Here is a 21,519-nt window from a genome sequence, read left to right as displayed (position 1 = left end):
CCTCTCCCGAGGTGTAGATGGGACCTGTGCTTCTGCAGAGCAACAAAAACTTTAAACATGCCTATTTCACAGTGGAAAACTCAGATATATCACTTTACATTGATTTAAGGCTGAAAAGAAATGATTTCAAGTAAAATGAAGTGCCGCAATAATGCCGCTAAATTTCCATTTTTGTGCCGCTAAATTTCCATTTTCGTGCCGCTAAATTTGCAAATCTATGCCGCAATATCCTGGGGGGTCTGACTACTATTTTTAACACTTTGACCCACAGGGAGGAGTATAAATGATCTAAAGAAAGAACAAATTAAAGACATCGAAATGTATGCACAGATTTTCCTGCATTCTTTATATATATTACTTTTTTATTTTACACTTTTTACCACACTTTTACCATTTGCAAGTGTTGTAAATAACACATGCTATTAATAAATAATTTAATTGTGTCTAGTCACCAATTGTGGCAGGATGAAAAGCTGAATCTGCCTAGCCTGGATTTAAACTCATGTCCTGCATATCACGCGTTTGTCAGCCGTGGACATTTATCTCACTTATCCATCTTATATGTGTTTCACTGTCTAACACAGCTTTGGGGAAACATAATACTTCTTCCCAGATTCTCATATTGATAACAAAATTAAATGAGTTTGAAAATTCAAACATATTAATCCCTGATGACACAACAGCATTAACTGAAATGTGGCCAATGTCTAAATAAATTACTTGCACTGAATTCCTTTGGAGAGTTATTTTGATTGTCTATTTTACCTCTCAGGTCTATGATTGTGGCTGGTGAGGGTGTTTTCCAAAAAGGAAACATAGATATGGCACTCCCCTGAACCTAGCCATGCTCCTTTAAGTTCTATACGGTTTCATTCTCTGCCCCTTCACAACAAGAGTTGACCTTCAATGTGTGTTTAGTACTTGATCTTTTTATGTTATGCTTTCATAGTTGGTTCTCTAAGATGTGATATTCTTGGTGTAATTAAATCATTCAAAAAAGGAGAGAAAAAAATAAAAATAAATGTTACACCATGAAACCTTTGTTTTATGAAAAAGAGTACAAATAAAACATAATTTTCGTTTAATTATTAAGACACAAATTTAGGGCCAGTACACACATAATGAAAGTAATGTTTTCATGTAATGCAGTGATCTCATAAAGTTAAAATGGGTAGCACAACAATAGCATAAGCAAAAATATGAAAGGTATGATGGGACCTCCCAGCTTCCTTCAACACCATTTATCATCCCAAGCTCATGAACATATTCTGAGATTTCAAAGTGATTTACTGACAACATCCTCTGGTGCTTCCTCTTCTACTACCAGTTCCTTCATATTCGTGCTTCCACCTTCCAGAAGATTCGTATCACCTACTGAGATCCACAGGGTTATATACTATCACCAATATCTTCTAACTATATACAGTGCCCCGCAGAGCTCTGATCACTGATAACAGCATCAAAATCCCCCAATATCCTAACGATAACCTACCCCTTTTGAAAATATTTTCTCCGATGTTGGAAAGGACCTTTTTGACGTAGTGACCCCCATTTATTGCCTGGTACTTGATGTGATTTCGACTGGAAATGCACTGGGTTCCTGCTAACCAGGTCCACAGTGCCAGATTTTCTTTCCCAAAACTGTGCAGTCGATTTCCCCAATTGGTGATACCTTAAGTCCCTAGTAAATGTTCCCCCGGGACCTAGAGCCTGAGGTACTAAAGAGGGTCCCCACGGGTTGCAGCCCGAATTGTACCACCCTTAGAGACCCCTCATCAAGCTCATGAAAACTGCCACTGCAGGCTACGTGTCTTGGTGTAGACAAAAGTGAAAACACAACATAGTACACTGCCTGTGTGCCCTGCCTGCTGGCTCTGTATGCAGTGTAAGTAAGTCACCCTTAGAGCAGGCCTTACCGCCCTAAGGCAGGGTACAATATACTACTTGTGAGGGCATAATTACATTAGCAGATATGCACCCGTACTGATCAATTCCATTAATGTCAGTACAAGTAATCAGAGACGCCGTTTTAAAAGCATGTGCTTGAAACTCGTGAAAACTTGTGCTCCAGCTACATAATGGCTTCACTGAAAATAGGAATGTTTGGTATCAAACACCTCATATTAATAAGCCCACACTGATGCTCGTGTTGAATTTAGTAGTACAGACACATAGAGGGCACCTTAGAGGTGCTCCCTGAAAATCTACCAGTTACTGGTGTGCTGCAGACTGACTGGTTTTCACCAGCCTGCCACCAGAGACAGGTTTCTGACCCCCCAAGGGTGAGGGCCTTTGCTCTCAGGCAGCCATAAACCAAGCCTGCCCTTGCAAAGTGTGCTGTGCATCCCCTACCCAGATGATGACCTGCAGATTAGCATTCCAAGACCTGTTAGCATCAAAGAAGCCCACCGCCTTTGCAAATCTGGTTTCTCTCACATAAGAGCAAACCGACCCCCCATTGGCCAGAGCTGTTTGTCGCCTCTACAGGATGGAAAATTAGCTAGGCAAGACAGGCCTGTCCATCCTCAGACGAGAATCACCCCTGAAGTGGATGCAGCTTTTCAGAAGTGAGCATCTTAGTGATGGAAAATTGTGGATCTCTGGGAACTCTGCCCACTTCCCTCAGAAAGTGGTCATATAGGGGGAGTAGTGACCCCAGGTGTAAGTAGCCCATTGGCTACTACGATATACTCCCCTACGTGTCTCTAAATTCTGTATTTTCAGAGCCCCAGCACCAGGAAATTAGATCCTGCTGATCAAAAGAAGAAGAAGGGCCAAAGAGCGTTGAAAGCAAGAACTGCAGAAGAAGCAAATGACTTGACACCAGCCCTGCCGGCCTGTTCCCCTATTCTCAACAAGTGCACCAAAGTCGTCTCAACCTGCAAGCCAGTCAAACATGTTTTATTCAACGTTTTGTCTTAAAAGCAAAATACTAAACACATAACTTGTAAAATATATCAATGACAGTCAACAAATTAATTAAACATGATTGTAATACTACCTTAAAATACAGATATAGCTTCAAGCCATTATCTTTAAAAACCATCAAGCAGTATTTTACTGCTTACATAAAGCGACCATTGGAAAACAGACACCCTCAAATCTCTCAGTAGGGGGGATGGTTAAAACACTTTTGTCACCATTACAACACTCAAGAAAGGAGGAGGTTAAAACATTTTTGTCCTAGCTTATGGAGCCAGCGTTGTGGGGCCGTTACATTTACAAAAAAACAAGAATAAAAGGCAAAAGAAAAATGGTATGTAAGAAAAAACTGTGACCTTATCGACCACGCCCAGCCTAGAAATTTTGCTACAGCTGTAGTGATTGGAATAGAAGCATTTGTACATAAAATTCTTTCTGCATCTTCTTCGCTCCTTCTAGTTGGAACTAACCATACTCTACGAGGAGCGGCATAAGCAAACAAATAACAAATGTGCCACCGACTCCACTCTAATCTGGCATAAAGAACACAAATTGTCATTGGACTTTAACCATCTAGCAGCAAATGCTTTGATGGGCAATGTGCCCACCCTTAACTGAAAATACAGTTTCCTATCATGTGGTTTTGCTATTATATCTCAAAAGGCTTCAAAGTTCAGTGACAATTTAACATACAAAAAGATTCCTGTTAGGGTAGAAGACACACTATTACTAAAAGTTTTTTGTGTAACCATCTCCCAGTACTTTTCTTTCAGGATCGAAGCTAGCTCTATCAGGTTCTTCCCATAGTGTTCTCATACCTATGCTTACTAGGGCATCTCTAATTCCTCTCAACCAGCTTATTTTGTGAAATGTCAGCCCAAATTATGTCCAGAAAGCCCATGGCATAGTGGTTTAGTTCTGGAGAAATCCAGAGCCTGTGCCAGTATAGTAAAGGGCGCAGTTTGGCCACCTCCGCCAAAGGCCTTCTACCTAGGTCATGTAATAGCGGACACACGGGTGTACTTTGGGGGAGCATTGTGATGCTACGCATGAACCTATTTTCTACAGTCGTAAGGTTGGTAAGGTTTTCGTACCCCCATCTCTATGCTCCATAAAGTGCGGAATTACCCACCTTCATGTTGTAAACCTGGAGCACCGGGCTCATTGGTTTGGTCAGTGAGGGATTAAACTCCCTATTTAGTACACCAGACAGGTATCGATGCTTAAGTGTTGCTAGGTCGATTTGCTGCTTCCATTTTAGGTCACTTTGAATAATGACCCCCAGATAGGTAAATGCCTTTACTTGCTCCAATGGATGATTATTCATTACAATTTTACTTTTAAAAGTTCTATAGGGATTAAAGGCCATACATTTCATCTTTGACACGTTGACTTCCAGACCACGAGTGTTGCAGAACTCCTCACAGATGGTCAGGGCCTTCTGCAAACCACTCCGGGTCTTTGAGATAATCAACGTGTCATCTGTGAACATTAAAATCAGTGGACTCAGCTTCCATATAGTCAACAATACCATTAATAAATAGGGAGAAGAAGGTAGGCGCAAGTAGACAACCCTGGCGTACCCCTCTCTCTACTGGAAATGGGCCGGTAACCATACCCTGGGAACCCCATCGGATTTTAGCATAGTTTTCTTCATGCAGTCTCACAAGTAATGTGAGTAACTTTGAGGGGATCCCCATCTCCTGGAGGATTACCCATAGTTTGTGGCGAGGAACAAGATCAAATGCTGATTTTAAAACAACAAAAACAGCGTACAGGCTACCATGGACCAGGACCACTGACTTCCAATATAACAAAGTGAAACGGAACACCTGGTCAATGGTACTGGTGTACGCTTGAACGCCTGCCTGCAAGGGGGATGAGATACAATTCTCATTAATCCACTCCTGGATCTTGTTGAGAATCAGCCTGCCCATTATTTTTTGGAGGGAGTCTATCAGGTTGATGGGCCTGTAATTGCCGGGATAAGTTTTGTCTCCCTTCTTATATATGGGAATTATTTCTGCCCCTTTCCATGAATGTGGGCACCTTTTGCAACCGCGTTGGCCAGCAACAAGATGTACCGGCTCCATCTTGGTTTATCAAACAAGAACATGTCAGCAAGAACACCATCAGGGCCGGGGGCCCTCCCTCCAACTACTGAGCCCAGTGCAACACTAATATCCATACAGTTAAAAGCATCATCTTTATATAATTCTTGGGTGTGATCGTTCAGATTTGACTCACTATATGGGCAAGCATATTGTGGTTTAAAAATTTTAACCCAGTCTTCCTGCACAACATGATTGTGAGGATTTTCCGGGACGCCTCCTCTACCCCACTTGACTATGCTCCAGAACGTTTTGCTGTCATTCTGAGAGCATTCCTCCCTAAGGTCCTCCCATCTTGCGCAGTCCTATAGTTTTTTAACTTTTATCTGGGTACTCTTATACGCCATCCTAGCCGCTCGGACTATGGAAGGCTCCCCCTTTTTTACTGCCTCCCCAAGTAATTCCCTTGCTTTTCTACATTCTTTATTAAACCAGGAATTAACTTTCTTCTTTGTAGACTTGTTTGGGTTGCAGCGCTTCATAAAGTATGTAAAGTATGTACGAAGTTGGGAATAAAAGTAAATGTGGATCTTAGTAATAGCCTCTGGCACTACGTTTGGATCAAGGGTAGATTCTAGCTCTATCACAGCCTTGTCTAATTCCTTTGCGATAGTAGCTAACGTTTTGGGCTTTTCAACTAGGCACGTCCCCTTTAAGTGCCTCATATCGTTAGTAGGAACTACATCGTAAGGATGAAGATCACACCTATCCTCTGCAAATGTCTGCTGTCGCCACAAGTCCAGACTTGCACACAAAGGGTTATCGTCACTTTCTAACCGAGCCCTAACTATCATATCGCAGAGGGCATGCCATAAATTCAAACTGATCAATACATAGTCAATACGACTGGCCACTGCTCCATTATTAAAAGTATTGGCCCCTAATCTATCTGATAATGTCCTGCCATTAGCGGCTCAAAAGCCCTTACCTAGGCAGATAGAATTAATATGTATGGCCACGTCTGTCCATTTTTTAACAGGTACAAGATCTAACTTTGATATGGCCCACTGTTCACCCTGCAAGCTGCTGATGCTCCAAAGCTTGGCAGGACTGCCAGCACTTCTCCAAAGACTCAAGAACTCCTGTGGAACATCAGATCTGTTCTCCTGCGACTTGCAGGTACGAAAGACTGAGCTGTGAGGCTCCAAGACCATCAACACCGACACCCGAAAGCACCACTGCACCCGAGCCGTTTAGCTCGAGCTGAAGTGGGCTAACGGTGCCAATGTGAACCTGAGACCCTGATGAACTACGAAGTAGAAGGACACTGAAGAGCAGCAAAATCTGAAGACTAAAGAAGAGCAACTGACTGGGCACCAGCTCTACCGGCCTGTCTTCTGTCCCCCATTAGAACTGCGCCTGAGAAGTCTCTTCCCACAGCTTCACTAACTCCATAGCCTGGGAGGACTTCCTGGCTTCAATAATGAAACAAGGACTCCTGTGGAGCAGCAGAGCTGCTTCCCTGCATCAGGCAGGTCCCCCAAAGAAGACTATGAGACTCCGGAACCACAAAAACCTGATGCCGCAAGGCACCAATGCACCTGTTCTTTCTAGCCCTAGCTGAAGTGGGCCAATGGTGCCAGTGTGGTTCCCCGGCCCTCCAGAGACAAATTCCACCTTGGACTTGCCCACAGTAGATTTCCCGCCGCTGCCTGCGGCCTCTGTTTGCAGACCCCTTCTACCGTGAGTGCTCCCGGTGATGAGAATCTGACACCTAAAGACTCCCCTACACCCATTGACCCCCGAGAAGAGGACAAAGGCATCCCTACATACCCAAGCATCACAAGAGTTGAGCCCCCTTGTTGGTTCAGCCCGACTGCACCCCAGTCCGAGCCTGCAGTCTCTTTGTGTGTCATTCATTGACTGTGTGTGTGCAACAGATGTCTAACACTCCTCCCTGATAAGCCTTAGGCTGCTTGACCAAACTACCTCCTTAAAGTACACCTTAGGATTGCTAGAGCAAGCCTCTGTCCACTAGTTAGGGAATACCTTGACTCTATGCATGGTATACCTCTTTTTGGTATACCATATAAAGAGACATCTTCCTACATCTTTCATGCATCCAATGTCTCAAGCACTGCCTGGACCTCATCCACAGCTGGAAGTCCAACACTAGGTGTGGGTGAAATTTGTTTTTACTAATCTGCAGTGAGCAGATGTAAAGTTGCGGACAGTTCCTCAGCTTCTTCATCCACCTGTCTTAGATTGAATAATGGAAGGAATGGAGGTTAAATGCCCTGCAAAACAAGAATACATCATCAGGGGCTGGACAATGTTATTATCTTAACGGTAATCATTAAGTTTATTATAATGGTTTATTTCAGACAGTGCTATTCAAAGCAACTCTCCCTGCAGGGGACCTTCTCTGTGTCACTGGCCTGCCTGTGCACCAGGAGCACCCTGGAGGCAGGTGTACCGGACAGTCATCTGAGGTAAAAAAAACTCCAGGATTAGGACTTGATATCAATGAAGGTAGTCCAGGGACAGGAAGCTGGCAGCAGACAGAATACAGTAAAACAAGATTAAATTGGGAGGGCTACAAAGGGCTGAGAGCAAGGACCACGAAAGAGGTGCAAAAAGGGCCCAACACTGTGTGGTGGCCACCTTTTATTGAGCAATTCCTTACACCAATGAGACAGCCAACCTGATGTGAGTTTTCAAGTGAGTGATAATCCATAGCATATAATATACTTGGGTAGTGTGGCACAAAAGATCACCATGTTACCAGATGCACGGTATGCCTCCACAAGCTCAGAGCCTGGCTCACCTCTACTCCATGGCCATTGTGAGTCTAGGAGGAAGTATACTGACCACTTTACCCCACCAATGACAGGAGGAATAGAGAAGAGCCTACTGCTACAGAGTTGAGCTGTGATAATGGCGAACACTGTGCAGCTGGAATTCACTATAGGAGAGACACATAGGTAATGCAAGATCCCTTCATTAGACACACCATGAGGGTACAACAACTTCATGAAAAAGAAGCAGTGAAATCACGACTGGTATAAGAAATATCTATCACATCATGTAATTTCTCAGAGCTAAGGCCTGACTGTAAATTTCTTTTGTTTTCTCCAAATCTGTCTCCCAAATCAACATCCACCTGGTAGCTTTGGTACCACGCCTAAAAGAAGGGATAAGGTTAGCACCAGAAGAGGAGGGGGCTTATCAACCAAAAAGGAAATTTTTAAATTGCCATGCTGGATTGGGGAGAAAGCAGATAAAGCTGATAGTTGGAGAACGTGGGGAAAAAGATAATATCCAAATATCAGTGGAGCCTGCAGAGTTGTGTACCTCTTGGGGCAACTGGAGTAAGGAAGATAGTTTCCCAGGTCTCTCCCAGTGGAATCAGAATGAGGCAGACTGCCTGAGCGATATCGATTAGTAAAAGGGGGAGTCGCATAGCCTAATATTTACATCATGGAATATAATGGGCTAGGAGGGCAGAACAAAGTAAAAAAATGTAAAACAACTAGCCCGGGGGGGTAGATATTATATGTCTCCAGGAAACTTGGCTATGTGACAGAACCCCTGAGATCGAAGGCTTTTCCCAATTCCACAAGCCAGCTAGGAAAAATAAGTTTGGTCGACCCTTGGGGGGGCTCATGACTCTTATTTCAACAAGGATCGTAAAAAAAGTGATGGTATTAAACATAACATGTAAATGGTTGCTTGCCTGTAAGGTAACATTACTGACTATAGATAAGTAGTACAAGAATATGGTTCTGGTGAATGTATATATGCAATGGTGCTCCCAGGAGGAGTATGAGGTGGAGATGGAACACTTTAAGGAAGATATAGAGGTATTATGTGACAGGTATGAGAATGATACGATCATAGTAATGGGTGACTTCAATCATGAACTAAACCCCCAAAAATACGACCCATGGTTCAAAGAAATGTTGCATGCATATAACATAATGCTGGCAGAATTTCCCAACTGCCCCTCTACGAGGCAAGAATTAACATCTGAAAGAAACAGGTTAGTATTAGATTCCTTACCTTAGAATATCCCCAGGCGTCATTCTGGATCCGGAAACTTTTGCGTAGCAGTACCCCTGCGCGTCGGTAGGCGTCGTCTGCAGGCGTCCCCTGTGGCTCCGCGTCCATCGTCGGCGTCGTGCGCCGTGATGACGTCGCTGGAGTATATAGACGCCGCCTCCGCGCGCTGACGTCAGTTCTTCTTTTTTCCGCGCCAGTTAGCGCAGATCCGAGAAGTGCAGTACTCCGGTCTTTTGACCAAAGTTTTGTGAATCCTTGAATTTTCTTACGGTGTTGGTAGGATGCCCGGTTTTAAGAACTGTGACGGCTGTGACCGCACGATGTCGGTCACGGATCATCACCGACTCTGCCTCCGGTGCCTGGGCCCCGACCACGCCGTGGACGACTGTGTCGACTGCCGGGCCCTGACGAGTAAAGCTAGGCGGGAGCGGTCCCGCAAGCTACTCGAGCTGCGGGTGTCGGCCCCGCGTCGAGAGCGGTCCCGGTCCGGCCGGAGGTCGAGGGAGCGGTCGAGGGAGCGGTCGCGGAGCCGCCACGAGCGCTCCGGAAGTCGTCGCCATTCCTCTGGTTCCTCAGGTAGGAAACACAAGAAGTCGGGGCATCGTCATCGTACCCCCGACTCCCCCCGACGCTCGTGCGATGCGGCCGGGGGTTCGGGTGGCCCCACCCCCGCGGCTCGCGTGAGTCGCTGGCGCGGCCTGCTCCATACCCTACGGTCCCTGGACAAGGCGCGACGCCCGCGGAGATAGAGGAGTTCCTCATGGCCATGAGGGCACTGTCTCCTCTGACGGGGCCTACGGCGCCTTCGGGCCCTGTGCTCCCGTCCAGGGGCCCTAGCGGTTCGGGTGCTCCTGCCTCGACGCCGTCGGGTGCTCCGGCCCCGGCGCCGCCGACGGCTCCGACCCCGGCGCCGCAGGGACCCTCAGGGTCGACGCCGGCTGGTCTACCGGCCTCTCCGGGGTTGCCCCCGACGCCGCCCCCGCGCGGCGCCGGTGCTCCGGCGCCGGCTCTGGGTGGCGCCGCCCCCATACCCTTTCCGACTCCGGACGCGGAGTCGGACCGGCGTCGCCCGACGCCGAGTCCGACGCCGATGGGGCCTGTGGACCCCGGGGAGCCGGTCTACATTGTTGATTCCGAATATGGTGAAGATGTAGATTACGGAGAGGGTTGGGAGGGGTCTGAGGACCCTCTGTCACGCGAGTGTCAGTACAATGTGGACTGGACAGGAGATTTGGGTGACGCCAGTGGTCTGGATGACTCTCCTAACCCTGGCTTTGTCTCGCCTCCTACTGTGGCTTCGGAGGAGGGGGCTGCTTATTCAGTGGTGTTGATGAGGGCGGCCAAGGCCTTACACCTTGAGCTCACCGTCGCGGCCGTGAGGCCTAACATCCTCACTGAGGTCTTCAAACTGCAGTCATGCCCACAGGAGCCACTGCTGCCGTTCAACGAAGCCTTGTCTGACGTTCTTTTGGGCACGTGGTCCAGGCCCGCTTCAGGTTCGCCTGTTGATAGGAACGTGGCCAGACGACACCGTCCGTGTCCGGATGACCCCAAGTTCCTGTCCACCCATCCGACCCCTGAGAGTCTGGTTATCCAGGCCTCGACTTCCCAGACCGCATTCCCGTCGGCCCCGCCCGACCGGGAATCCAAGAGGTACAACCAGTATGGAAAAAAGGTCTTCTCATCCCTGAGTTTGGGACTGCGGTCTTGCAACACCGCATGCCTCTTGGGCCGCTACTCCCACTCTCTGTGGGATACGGTCGCGGACCTGCTGCCAGAATGCCCGCAGGAGGTACGGGCAAAGCTCGGCAAGGCTATGATTGAAGGCCGAGACGCAGCAAAATACTCCATCAGGTGTGGTCTTGATACGACCGACTCGCTGGGCAGAGCGATGTCCACGACGGTGGGGATTCGTCGCCACGCCTGGCTGAGGTCCGCCAACTTTTCGGCAGATGTCCAGAATGCCTTGATGGACATGCCGTTCGATGGCAGTCGCCTGTTTGGCGACAAAGCGGACCACGCGCTGGAGCGCTTCAAGGACTCCAGGGTCACGGCCAAGTCCTTGGGTCTCTCGACCCAGCGCCAACCTACGGGTTCGTTTCGCTCCTTTCGTGGCCAAGGAAGGGGCGGTCCCACACGTGCTGCCAGCCACGCGCCGCAACACATTTCATGGAGTCCGCCGTGGAGGCGGTCGGGGACAACGGTGAGGTCAGACCACACCTCCCCCCGCAGCATCGGCCTCCAAATCCTCCTAGTCCGTGCTTTCAGGCCCATGTGTCGCCAGTGGGTGGCAGGGTTCGCCATCACCACTCCCGCTGGCGCGCGATCACATCGGACAGGTGGGTGCTGCAGCTCGTCCGAAGGGGCTACTCCCTCCCCTTCGAGACCACTCCTCCAGCCATGCCACCGCAGAACCACCGTGTGTCGGGGCATCTGCGCCGGTTGGGGGTTTCAGTCTTCCCCTACCTGGACGACTGGTTGTTGAAGGCGGGCTCGCCCCAGACAGTCGTCCACCACCTTCAGATGACGGCAGACCTCCTGCACGAGCTGGGGTTTTCCATCAATGTGCCGAAATCACACCTGTGTCCCTCTCAAAAGCTCCTTTTCATCGGAGCGGTTCTCGACTCGGCGCAGTTTCGGGTTTATCCTCCGGAACGGCGGGTCTGGGATATACAGGCTTTGATTCCTATCTTTCAGCCGTTATCCCGGGTTTGGGTCAGGTTGACGCTGCGGCTGCTGGGGCTGATGGCTTCCTGCATCCTTCTGGTGCATCACGCCCGGTGGCGGATGCGGGCTCTGCAGTGGGACCTGAAGTTTCAGTGGGCCCAGCATCAGGGCAACTTGTCCGACCATGTCTTGATCTCGGAGGGCACTGCGAGACAACTGCAGTGGTGGCTTACGGACCGCGATTGGGTCAGAGGCAGATCCCTCTCCCTTCCCCATCCGGAGCACGTGGTTGTGACGGACGCTTCCCTCCAGGGCTGGGGAGGCCATTTGGGAGAGGCAGAGATCAGAGGCATCTGGTCTCCGGCGGAGTCCCGGCTCCATATAAACCTGTTGGAGCTGCGGGTGATCCGTCTAGCACTGAAGGCATCCCTCCCCTTTGTCAACGGGAGTGTAGTGCAGGTGTTCACGGACAACACCACCGCCATGTGGTACTGCAACAAGCAGGGCGGAGTGGGGTCGTGGACCCTTTGCCAGGAGGCTCTGCGTCTCTGGCAATGGCTGGAACGTCAGAGCGTGACTCTGACGGTTCAACACCTGGCAGGTTCTCTGAACGCCAGGGCGGACGAACTCAGCCGTCGGTGCTCGGTGGATCACGAATGGCGTCTGAACTCGGACGTGGCGAAAGGCCTCTTTCTGCAATGGGGAGAGCCTTGGTTAGATCTATTCGCCACAGAAGAGAATGCGCAATGTCATCAGTTCTGCGCGTTGGAGTTTCCAAGACGGCACTCGCACGGCGACGCCTTTCGGCGCGAGTGGAGTTGCGGTCTATTGTATGCCTTTCCGCCTATACCACTTCTGCCCAGAGTGCTGAAGAAGATCAGGCGCGACCGGGCCCAAGTTATCCTTGTGACTGCGGACTGGGCTCGAAGGTACTGGTATCCCGAGCTACTCAGCATGTCAGTCGGTCCCTCGATCCGCCTGCCCCTTCGGGAGGACCTTCTGTCGCAGCAGCATGGGACGGTCCTCCACCCGAACCTGTCCAGTCTCCACCTCCATGCGTGGAGATTGAGCGGCGACAGTTGAGGCCATTTGAATTGCCTCCTGAAGTTTGTGATGTGATTCTGGCAGCCAGGCGTCCCTCCACAAAGTCGGTAACGCCTGCCGGTGGAACAGATTTGTGGCATGGTGCACAGCAAAGGCTGTGGACCCTCTTTCTGCCCCTCTCTCCGAGGTTCTCCTCTTTCTCCTCTCTCTTGCCCAGCAGGGCTCTGCTCTGGGCACTGTCAAGGGCTACCTTTCTGCCCTTTTGGCCTTTCTAAGGCTGCCTGATCAACCTTCTTTGTTCAAGTCCCCTATTGTAACGAGATTCTTGAAGGGCATCACGCACATGTATCCACCTGTTCCGTTTGTGATGCCTCAGTGGGACTTGAACCTGGTTCTGACCTTCTTGATGTGCGCTCCCTTTGAGCCACTTCATTCCTGTCCTCTCCGTCTCCTGACTTTAAAGACGGCCTTCCTGGTTGCCATCACCTCTGCCAGGAGAGTTAGTGACCTCCAGGCTCTTTCTGTCAAACCTCCTTTCATGTCCATTCATCCAGACAAGGTGGTTCTGAGAACTAGACCTTCTTTCCTGCCCAAAGTAGTCTCTGCTTTTCACATCGGGCAGTCCATCACCTTACCCTCCTTCTTCCCGCCTCCGCATCCTTCAAAGGATGAAGAGCGGCTCCATCGTCTGGACCCAAAACGTGCGCTTTTATTTTATATGGATCGCACTCGCCAGTTCCGGGTGGATGACCAACTGTTTGTTGGCTACGTGGGTGCGAAGAAGGGACGGGCGGTGCATAAACGGACCATCTCTCGGTGGGTCGTCCTGTGCATCAAAGTGTGCTACTCTTTGGCTCAGAAGGAGCCTCCTGTTGGGCTGAGGGCCCATTCCACTCGGGCCACGGCGGCTACTACTGCCCTGGGCCGGGGAGTCCCCTTGCAGGACATTTGTCAGGCGGCTACGTGGGCCTCGCTGCACACGTTTGCGAGGCACTACTGCCTGGGCAGTCAAGTCCGGAGGGATGGCTTCTTTGGCCGTTCTGTCCTCCAGGACTTTCTGGTGTAAGCTGTATTGGTTCGCAGACCCACCACCGGGGTTGGTATTGCTGGGGTATCTATTCTAAGGTAAGGAATCTAATACTAACCTGTTTCTTTCAGATGAACAAGTTACTTACCTTCGGTAACGATATATCTGTAAGAAACAGTAGTTAGTATTAGATTCCTTACCGCCCCACCCATCCTCCCCATTCTGCGAACTGATACATAGGGTTAAGGTCATCCCCTTCAGGGCCCTAGTTTCGCATGGCACCAGTGTTGGTTCTTACATGGCTCTGCGTGTTCTGGCGCGGAAAAGCTGTGTACAAAGAACTGACGTCAGCGCGCGGAGGCGGCGTCTATATACTCCAGCGACGTCATCAAGGCGCACGACGCCAACGACGGACGCGGAGCCGCAGGGGACGCCTGCAGACGACGCCTGCAGACGACGCCTACCGACGCGCAGGGGTACTGCTACGCAAAAGTTTCTGGATCCAGACTGACGCCTGGGGATATTCTAAGGTAAGGAATCTAATACTAACTACTGTTTCTTACAGATATATCGTTACCGAAGGTAAGTAACTTGTTCATTAGGGAAGTATCTGAGCTCAATGGGGTTGTTCTGTTTAAATGGCAGGATGGAATCTGATTGCCCAGCAATACAAACCTTTAAGTTAGGTACACAAACATGCCCTATTGACTGCCGTGGCTGGTAGTGGGAGTACTTGCAGGGCGATGACGTGGGGAGGGGGGGGCAGGTTGGGGGATTACCATGTATGGATTACCAAATCACCAAATGTGATGCAGTACGCGCAAAAACATTTGTTTTATTTATATATATGTTTACTTACCTGTTAAACGCCGTAATCCATACATTACTACCCCCCACCCTGTCCATCCCTCTCCCCATGTCACCGCCCGGCAGGTACTCCCACTACCGTCCGCGGCTGCCTATTGACTATGTGTTCATGCAAGCATGGAACTTTGCAGTGGTGGAAAGATTTTGGGTTTCCCCAAGAGAAGGTAATGACCATAATCCCTTGTACTTTAAATTATGTGGCGGGCCCACAATCCACCATGATATAATACTTCCTCAGCAAGTGAAGTACCCCAAACTCCTGACAACAAAACTAATGGAGGAATATGTTAAAAACAGGCTAACTTCAAACTGACAGCAAGTTTGGAAAATGTAAGAGGGCAGAATGTGTCATGGTTTGAAGAAACAATAGAACATCTTGTGCGATGCCTTAGAATGAAAAAATAAGGGAGTCGGCCGGACTGATAATCAAACAACACAAGGATCAAGTACTTGGTGGTTTATTTCAGAGTGTGCGAGAATGAAAAAGCTATTAAAAAGAGAAGAGAGACGTCAACAGAAAAAATATGACCCAATTAGGCAGGAAATCCTGAATAAATTGAAAAAGGAGTTTAAGCTACTAATTAGGAATCAGAAAAGGGTTTTTAAAGAAAAATGTTGGGGGAAACTTTTGGAAACAATCGAATCATGAAATGTACAACAGTTCTGGAGACTAATACAAGAAGCTTCCAGGAGGACCCCAGGGATGCTGAGCTGCTTAGTGGAGGAGGCGGCATGGGAAGAGCATCTAGGAGAATTATATGGAACTAGCGAAATGGCTGCAATAAATCAACAAAGATACTGGGGAGGTGAGGTAGATGATTTGACAATTCTCTTTACAGCTGAAAATGTAAAGAAAACTATAAGTAAACTAATACTAACTAGGGCAGCAGTGGCCAATAACCTCTCAGCAATTATAATAAAGACCCAGGTAAATTGGTGGGCAGAAATTCTAAACCACATGTTTAAAATCATTCTAGACTCTGGCCACATCCCTCAAAATTGGAGGGGGTCAATTAGTAGTAGTAGTAGAAAGCTTTATTCAATTTTAGAGCAAGCATAAAATCATAAAAGCAACAATCATAGTAAACAATTTCATACAGGGTCATAAAAATACAATAAAATAGAATTAAACATTATATATACATTTACAGATTAAAGTCTTTCATAACTAAAATTGATAGGTAAAAGATTTTGTTTCCGCAGAATACTTATATAAAACCAGACATAATTGCTATACACACTTCATTTTTCAACGATAAAAATTATTAAAACGCTGGAACTACAATTAATCATGTTTGCAACGAATTTTCAAACAGTTTTTAAGAAACATGGCTATGCATTTAGCATTTGATACTGATTCTAAATGTTGTAACGCCATAAGGGCAGGACGGCATCTTCGCAAACCCTGGGATAACAATATTGGAGTGATCCAACGTTTGCGAGGTGATTCGTAAAATTTGCAGAACAGAATTACATGGATAGTGGACTGTTCAGAAATACCAAAACAGGGACAGCGGGTAATTGGAGTCGACCAATCTTGTCTCTTTGGAAATGTAACCAGACGGAAAAACATATTGAACCTGAACCGGGTCAACAAATATTTTTCGTAGGTGGTCAGACAAAAGGTGAGATACAGTTGAATGCCCTGAGTACATTGAATGGTTAAAATTTGTCGGTTTGAGACTTTATTAATTTCTTGGGCTATACGTAATTCCCTTAAATGTGACAAACATAACATTCTTAAGGTCTTTCTTGTAATAGTGGATAAAATAGAAGGTTCTTTAAAATATGTAGAAAGATCCAAATCCTTAAGAAAGTTGTGTACAAAGGACAGCCTCGGGATATCTGACCAATTGTCTAGGCCCAAACAGTCTAAGATTAATGCACGTGTTAGACTACACTGCTCCGTTGACTAAATGCGGTGCCATAATAATATTGGCTGAATTTTAATATAATCGGCAATGTAATCCATGCCCAGTTTGATATGGCAACCAAACGTTGGAGAGCACTGTGGGACGGCCAACAAAAAATGAATACAATTATTCTCTACCCTCTGTAAGATGTCCACGGGTACGTGGCCCCACACCCCAGCACGGTAAACAGATACACTATGGCATTTTGCATAATATATTTGCATAAGTTCTTTTGGGGGAGGCTTCCCTAATTTACGCGCAAAGGCAATAAGGGCAGAAGTAGCTCTCAGTATTAGGAGATGCCTACTACTAGTGGCCTGTTTCCAAGAAGAAGTGTTATCAAATAGAATACCTAAGTATGGGTAGGTCTTGGTACAGTCCAACTGGGCTTCTTCAATAAATATCGTTTTTTTCTTGGCTGTCTTTTTACCAAAATGCATAGCAAAAGTTTTTTTGATATTGACCTTAAGGTCCAGTGAGGCCATGAATTTGCAGTAGGAGTTTAACTGAATCTGGAGTTGTATTGGGGTTCGCGCCATGATCACCGCATTGTCCGCGTAAAGTAACGCGGGAATGGGACGACGGGCGATAGCTGGTAAGTCCTGACTCCCCTCTAGCATGGCCTTCTCAAGGCCGTTCGTGTAGAGGTTAAATAAAAAGGGAGCCAAGACACACCCCTGTCTGACTCCCTTAGTGACTGCAAAGGGGGGAGTGAGCTCACCGTTCACCCCAAATCTAACCCTGGCCGATGCTTCCGAATACAGCTCGCGTAGGAAGGATATTATTGGTGGGTCTACGCCCAGTTCTGTTAAGATTGACCACAGCCTTGAATGTGAAACACAGTCAAAAGCTGCGGTCAAATCCACATAGACTAAGTGGAGATTACCTTTCTTAGCCTGGACATATTTCCCAATAAGAAGCGAGAGATTCAACGCCTGCTCCACAGTGTCCAGGCCCTCCCGGAAGCCGTATTGCAGGTCTGTCAAGATGTTATTGTCCTCAGACCAGACCCGCAATCGATCTAGGATCAGGCGACCAGCGACTTTACCAAGAGAATCCAGGAGGGAAATGGGCCTGTAACATGCAGGATTGTTGCGGTCTCCCCTCTTGAAAATGGGCAGCAGGGTAGAGGTTGACCAAGATTTTATAAGGCCCCCTTTTAGAGCTGCTTCAATTACTCTGGTCAGTACCGGCAACCAGAGCTCCTGCGTATGGGTGTAGATATCCAAAGGTACGCGTCCGGCCCGGGGGCCTTGCCAGACTTAGAAGATGACAAGGCATTAAGTACTTCATCATGACTGAAAGATAATTCGATAGGGTAAGGTGATGTGTATGGAAAATCTCCCTTTCCACTTTCGTTTGAGTCGAAACTTTTAGCTGAGAATATTTTCGAAAAGTGAGAGACCCATCCCTCTGCTGTTATTGCTACCTCAATACTGAGGCCAGGGTTCACATCAGTCAAGAAGGGTGATTTAACCACTTTCCAAAACATAAAACTATCCTTTCTATTACAGCTCTCATGAAGCTTCCCCCACAGATCTTTTTTCATTTCTTGCCTACATTTTTTTTGGCCAAATTATAAAGCTTTCTCAGCTTCCTAATTTCAAGTTGATCCCTCTCAGGTTTACGTAAGGCAATTTTTAGGGTTGAAAGGGCCTTACGACATTCAGAATTAAACCAACCTTTTTCTTGCGAGAAGTTCTGCTTTTGCTTACGAAGCAACTCCTCGCTAATTACCTTAGTGATATTAATAAAACTGGTCAGAATCTGGTCTGCAGAGGAATGCAAATTTAAACATGTTTCTAGCATAGAAAGGGCTCTGGTAATGACCTTTGTTGTGATAACATCCGGATCTACTTTGGACCATTTAACCGAATAGCCATTGGTTTTATCTATGCTTATGGCTTTTTGGTCTAATAACCCAGGGTTACCAGTTGTATTACGTGTGTTCTGCACTAAGATGGTGACACTGTTGGGGAAATGATCACTACTAATATCATCACCGGTTAAAAATGTGAGCAGCTCGTCCTTCATATAGTTGGAGATCAAGATGAAATCAATTATGCTGTTACAACCCCTGCCGTGAAAAGTGGGGGAGAAGTCGATTGGGGGCTCAACTAATTTATTCGCGTACCCCAGTCCTAGGGTAAAGAACTTTTCATTTAAGGTGTTCCCAGCACTGGAGTGAGCGAAATGTGTTAGAGGTCTCCCGCCCTCATCTACGATACCACAATTTGTCTTATTATGTTCTTTACATAAAGTAATATTAAAATCTCCACCCCATATCAACTTAAAAGGCAAAAAGGAGCATCTATTCCGTTGCTCATCTAAAACAGAGGTTATCCTATTTAGGACTTTGACGAATTCAGGTGGTGGCAGATTGTTATAGAAATTCACCAAAAAGTATGTATGCCCTTAATTCACTGAGAGTTTGAGGATCTGATAATTCTCTTCAGTTCTTATTTCAACAATTTCCTTAAATGGGAGGGTATTAGATACATATACTGATAATCCTCCCTTGGGTCTACCAAAAAGGGAAGGACGTGCACTTGAGTGATACGATCTGTACCCCTGAAGATGGATAGCAGACACCGACCATGTTTCCTGGCAGCATACTATATTGTGATTTCTAATTATTTCTAGCCAGTTAAGTTGGTCGACTTTAGGACGCAGGCCTGCTATGTTCCAGAATATGATGGAAAGGGTCAAACTACTAGATGATTGTACCTTGGGAGGAAGATACGGTTGTTTAGCATGAATTTGAGTTTCCGCAGTTTGACCTTGAGACAACGGAGAGGGATCTTGTGCTAAGTTCCAAGGCCCTTCATTCAAGATACTATTTTCCGGGGCCTTGTTTGGAAGATCGCTAGAGCGAGAGAAACTGCCACAGTGGTCCTCAGATAGGGAGGCCTTTTGGGATATGGTCAGCTTGTCTAGGGGGTGCAGATTAAAGTTATCCAAAGAAATTGGGGTGGTTGTTAGACATTCTATATCATCTATTCCTGACAGAATGTTAAATCGATTCTGGGTGAGGATCAGAAATGGTCTTGTAGTCAGTTGATGATTGAAACTGCGTTCCTGGGTAAGAAGGTTATTCCACAGTGAGGGATAATAATTGTCTGGAAGCCTGAAGTGATCGTTCTGATATTGAAATGAGGGTCTATAGTGATCGATCTGATGTAGGGGTAGGGACCTAAAGGAGGCATCCTGGTATTGAGGTAGAGGTCTGAGGCGATCGTCTCGATGATTAAATTGAGGCCTAAAGCGTTCAACCTCACGTTGGAATAAGGGTCTGATCCAATCATCCTGGTGATGGACTAGAGGCCTGGGATTAGTAGCAGGGGTTATAAGATATCTAGGATAGAAGTAGGGCAAATCACGGGCTGTAATTGCGTTACTGCCGTTGGGAGGAAACCAATCTAAGATATATCTGACTGCCCTTATGTCTCTAAAATTTATTATAATGATATCCCCCGTAATATTCTTTATACTGGGTCCTAGCCATTCACATTAGGAGGTAGTGGTCGGTTCTGTCTGAGCCAAAATATAACTTTATTTTTTAACTGGTTTTGGTTTTCATTCTTACCATCTTCCAAAACCGGGACTCCAGTGAGAACCACCACAAGTGGAGCTGCTTCCGGAGGCAGTCCACATTGTGCCTCTTAGGAAAGGATGGCCTCACAGAATCTTCATGGCCGATAGGTTTTTGAGGATTTCCTAGAGGATTAGGTTTTCCACCCACCCGAGCCACTTTATCACTATTTTTCACTTTTAGCCGGGATTTTTTGGAGGGCATTGGTTTTGGGGTTTTCAGTTTAATTTGATTTGTAGTTGTTGCCGCCTTTTGAGCAATAACGTTTGGGGATGATACAGTAGTTGTAGGCACTAGTGGGGGCACTGGTACATCCTTAATTCCTTCTTTGATTTCATTGATTGCCTGTTCTAAGTTCCCCAACTGTTGAGCTATTCTTTGTAGTCTCTCTACTAAAGGCAATGTGAGAGATGTAACCAGTTTTTCAATGCTTCCCAATAAATCAGTACCAAATGGATCTGGTATTGGGAAGGGTGATTCAATAACTGGTGCGGGTAATGTGGGTGCGTCAGAAGAAGAGCTCTTAGATTTGGGAAGATCAATGAGACTGATCTTATTTCTCTGTGATCCACTCCCCCCCTTTCTCCTTCTTTTCGGGGGAGGGCCTTGTTGTCGTGGGTTTTTAGAAGGTTTATTACGTTTTTTAGCAGTCTCTACCAATAGTGACGGTGTATCTACGAAGGCTTCTGCCTCTCGCGTCATGTTACCTGAAGAAGCAGAGAGGTTTATGAGCGAGTCGTTATTTAGATTGGGAGGAGGGGTTATGTCTTGGAGAAGTAATGGAATGCTATCTCCAAGAGATGTATCAGGACCCTCACTTTCGCAATACGTGCTGGGATGCGGTGACATGGCTAGCTGTAGCGGGCCCAGAGATGATCGTTTGATCTTAATAAGCTCAACAGAGCGACGTCTCTCGGCCCGTCGTTCAGCGAGTGCGATGTCCCTGTCAGTTCCTGTAGCTGCCCTGATAATATAATTGTCTAATGTCCCTCGTTTTACTCCTCCACCCACTGAGGATGTTACTTTGGGGGCAGGTGAGGTCATAGTGCCTACTTAATGCTGTGAGTACCTAGGCAGAACACACTTAAGCTGTAATATTATCGCAGACCGAGCTGTAAACATACATTAAACAATACTCAAATAGGCCACATAAAAGATTAAATGGGTCTGCTTACTGGAAACAAGTACATGTTCTACCAGTCAGTCAGTCCTCGCCGTAAATAGCACATCAAAGGGGGGGCCCAGCCCGGCCTCCTCCGGCCTGTGAGGGCCTAAGAGGGCCCGCCCTTTGCCCGGGCTTCGCCCGGCGCGTCCCGCGAAGCGGGGGCTCTGCTTGTATTTGAGCGCCTCCAGGCGCCAGATTACGTGTGGCCG

At 47.2% G+C, this 21,519-nt stretch overlaps 1 protein-coding gene across 1 annotated transcript in view; it reads left to right on the top strand.

The window, feature by feature from the left end:
* Positions 1-21,519, top strand: part of RYR2 (ryanodine receptor 2) — a 3,071,198-nt gene that overhangs the window by 2,725,306 nt on the left and 324,373 nt on the right. Inside the window, exon 91 of the mRNA XM_078648003.1 lies at positions 6,385-6,399. Within this exon, the coding sequence (XP_078504129.1) occupies positions 6,385-6,399 (15 nt within the window). The remainder of the gene's footprint in view (positions 1-6,384; positions 6,400-21,519) is intronic.

The sequence above is a fragment of the Lissotriton helveticus genome, chromosome 6 (genome assembly GCF_964261635.1).
Source record: "Lissotriton helveticus chromosome 6, aLisHel1.1, whole genome shotgun sequence".
Lineage (NCBI taxonomy): Eukaryota > Metazoa > Chordata > Amphibia > Caudata > Salamandridae > Lissotriton > Lissotriton helveticus.
Note: the sequence above shows the minus strand (reverse complement) of the source record. Positions and strands in the feature narration are given on the sequence as shown.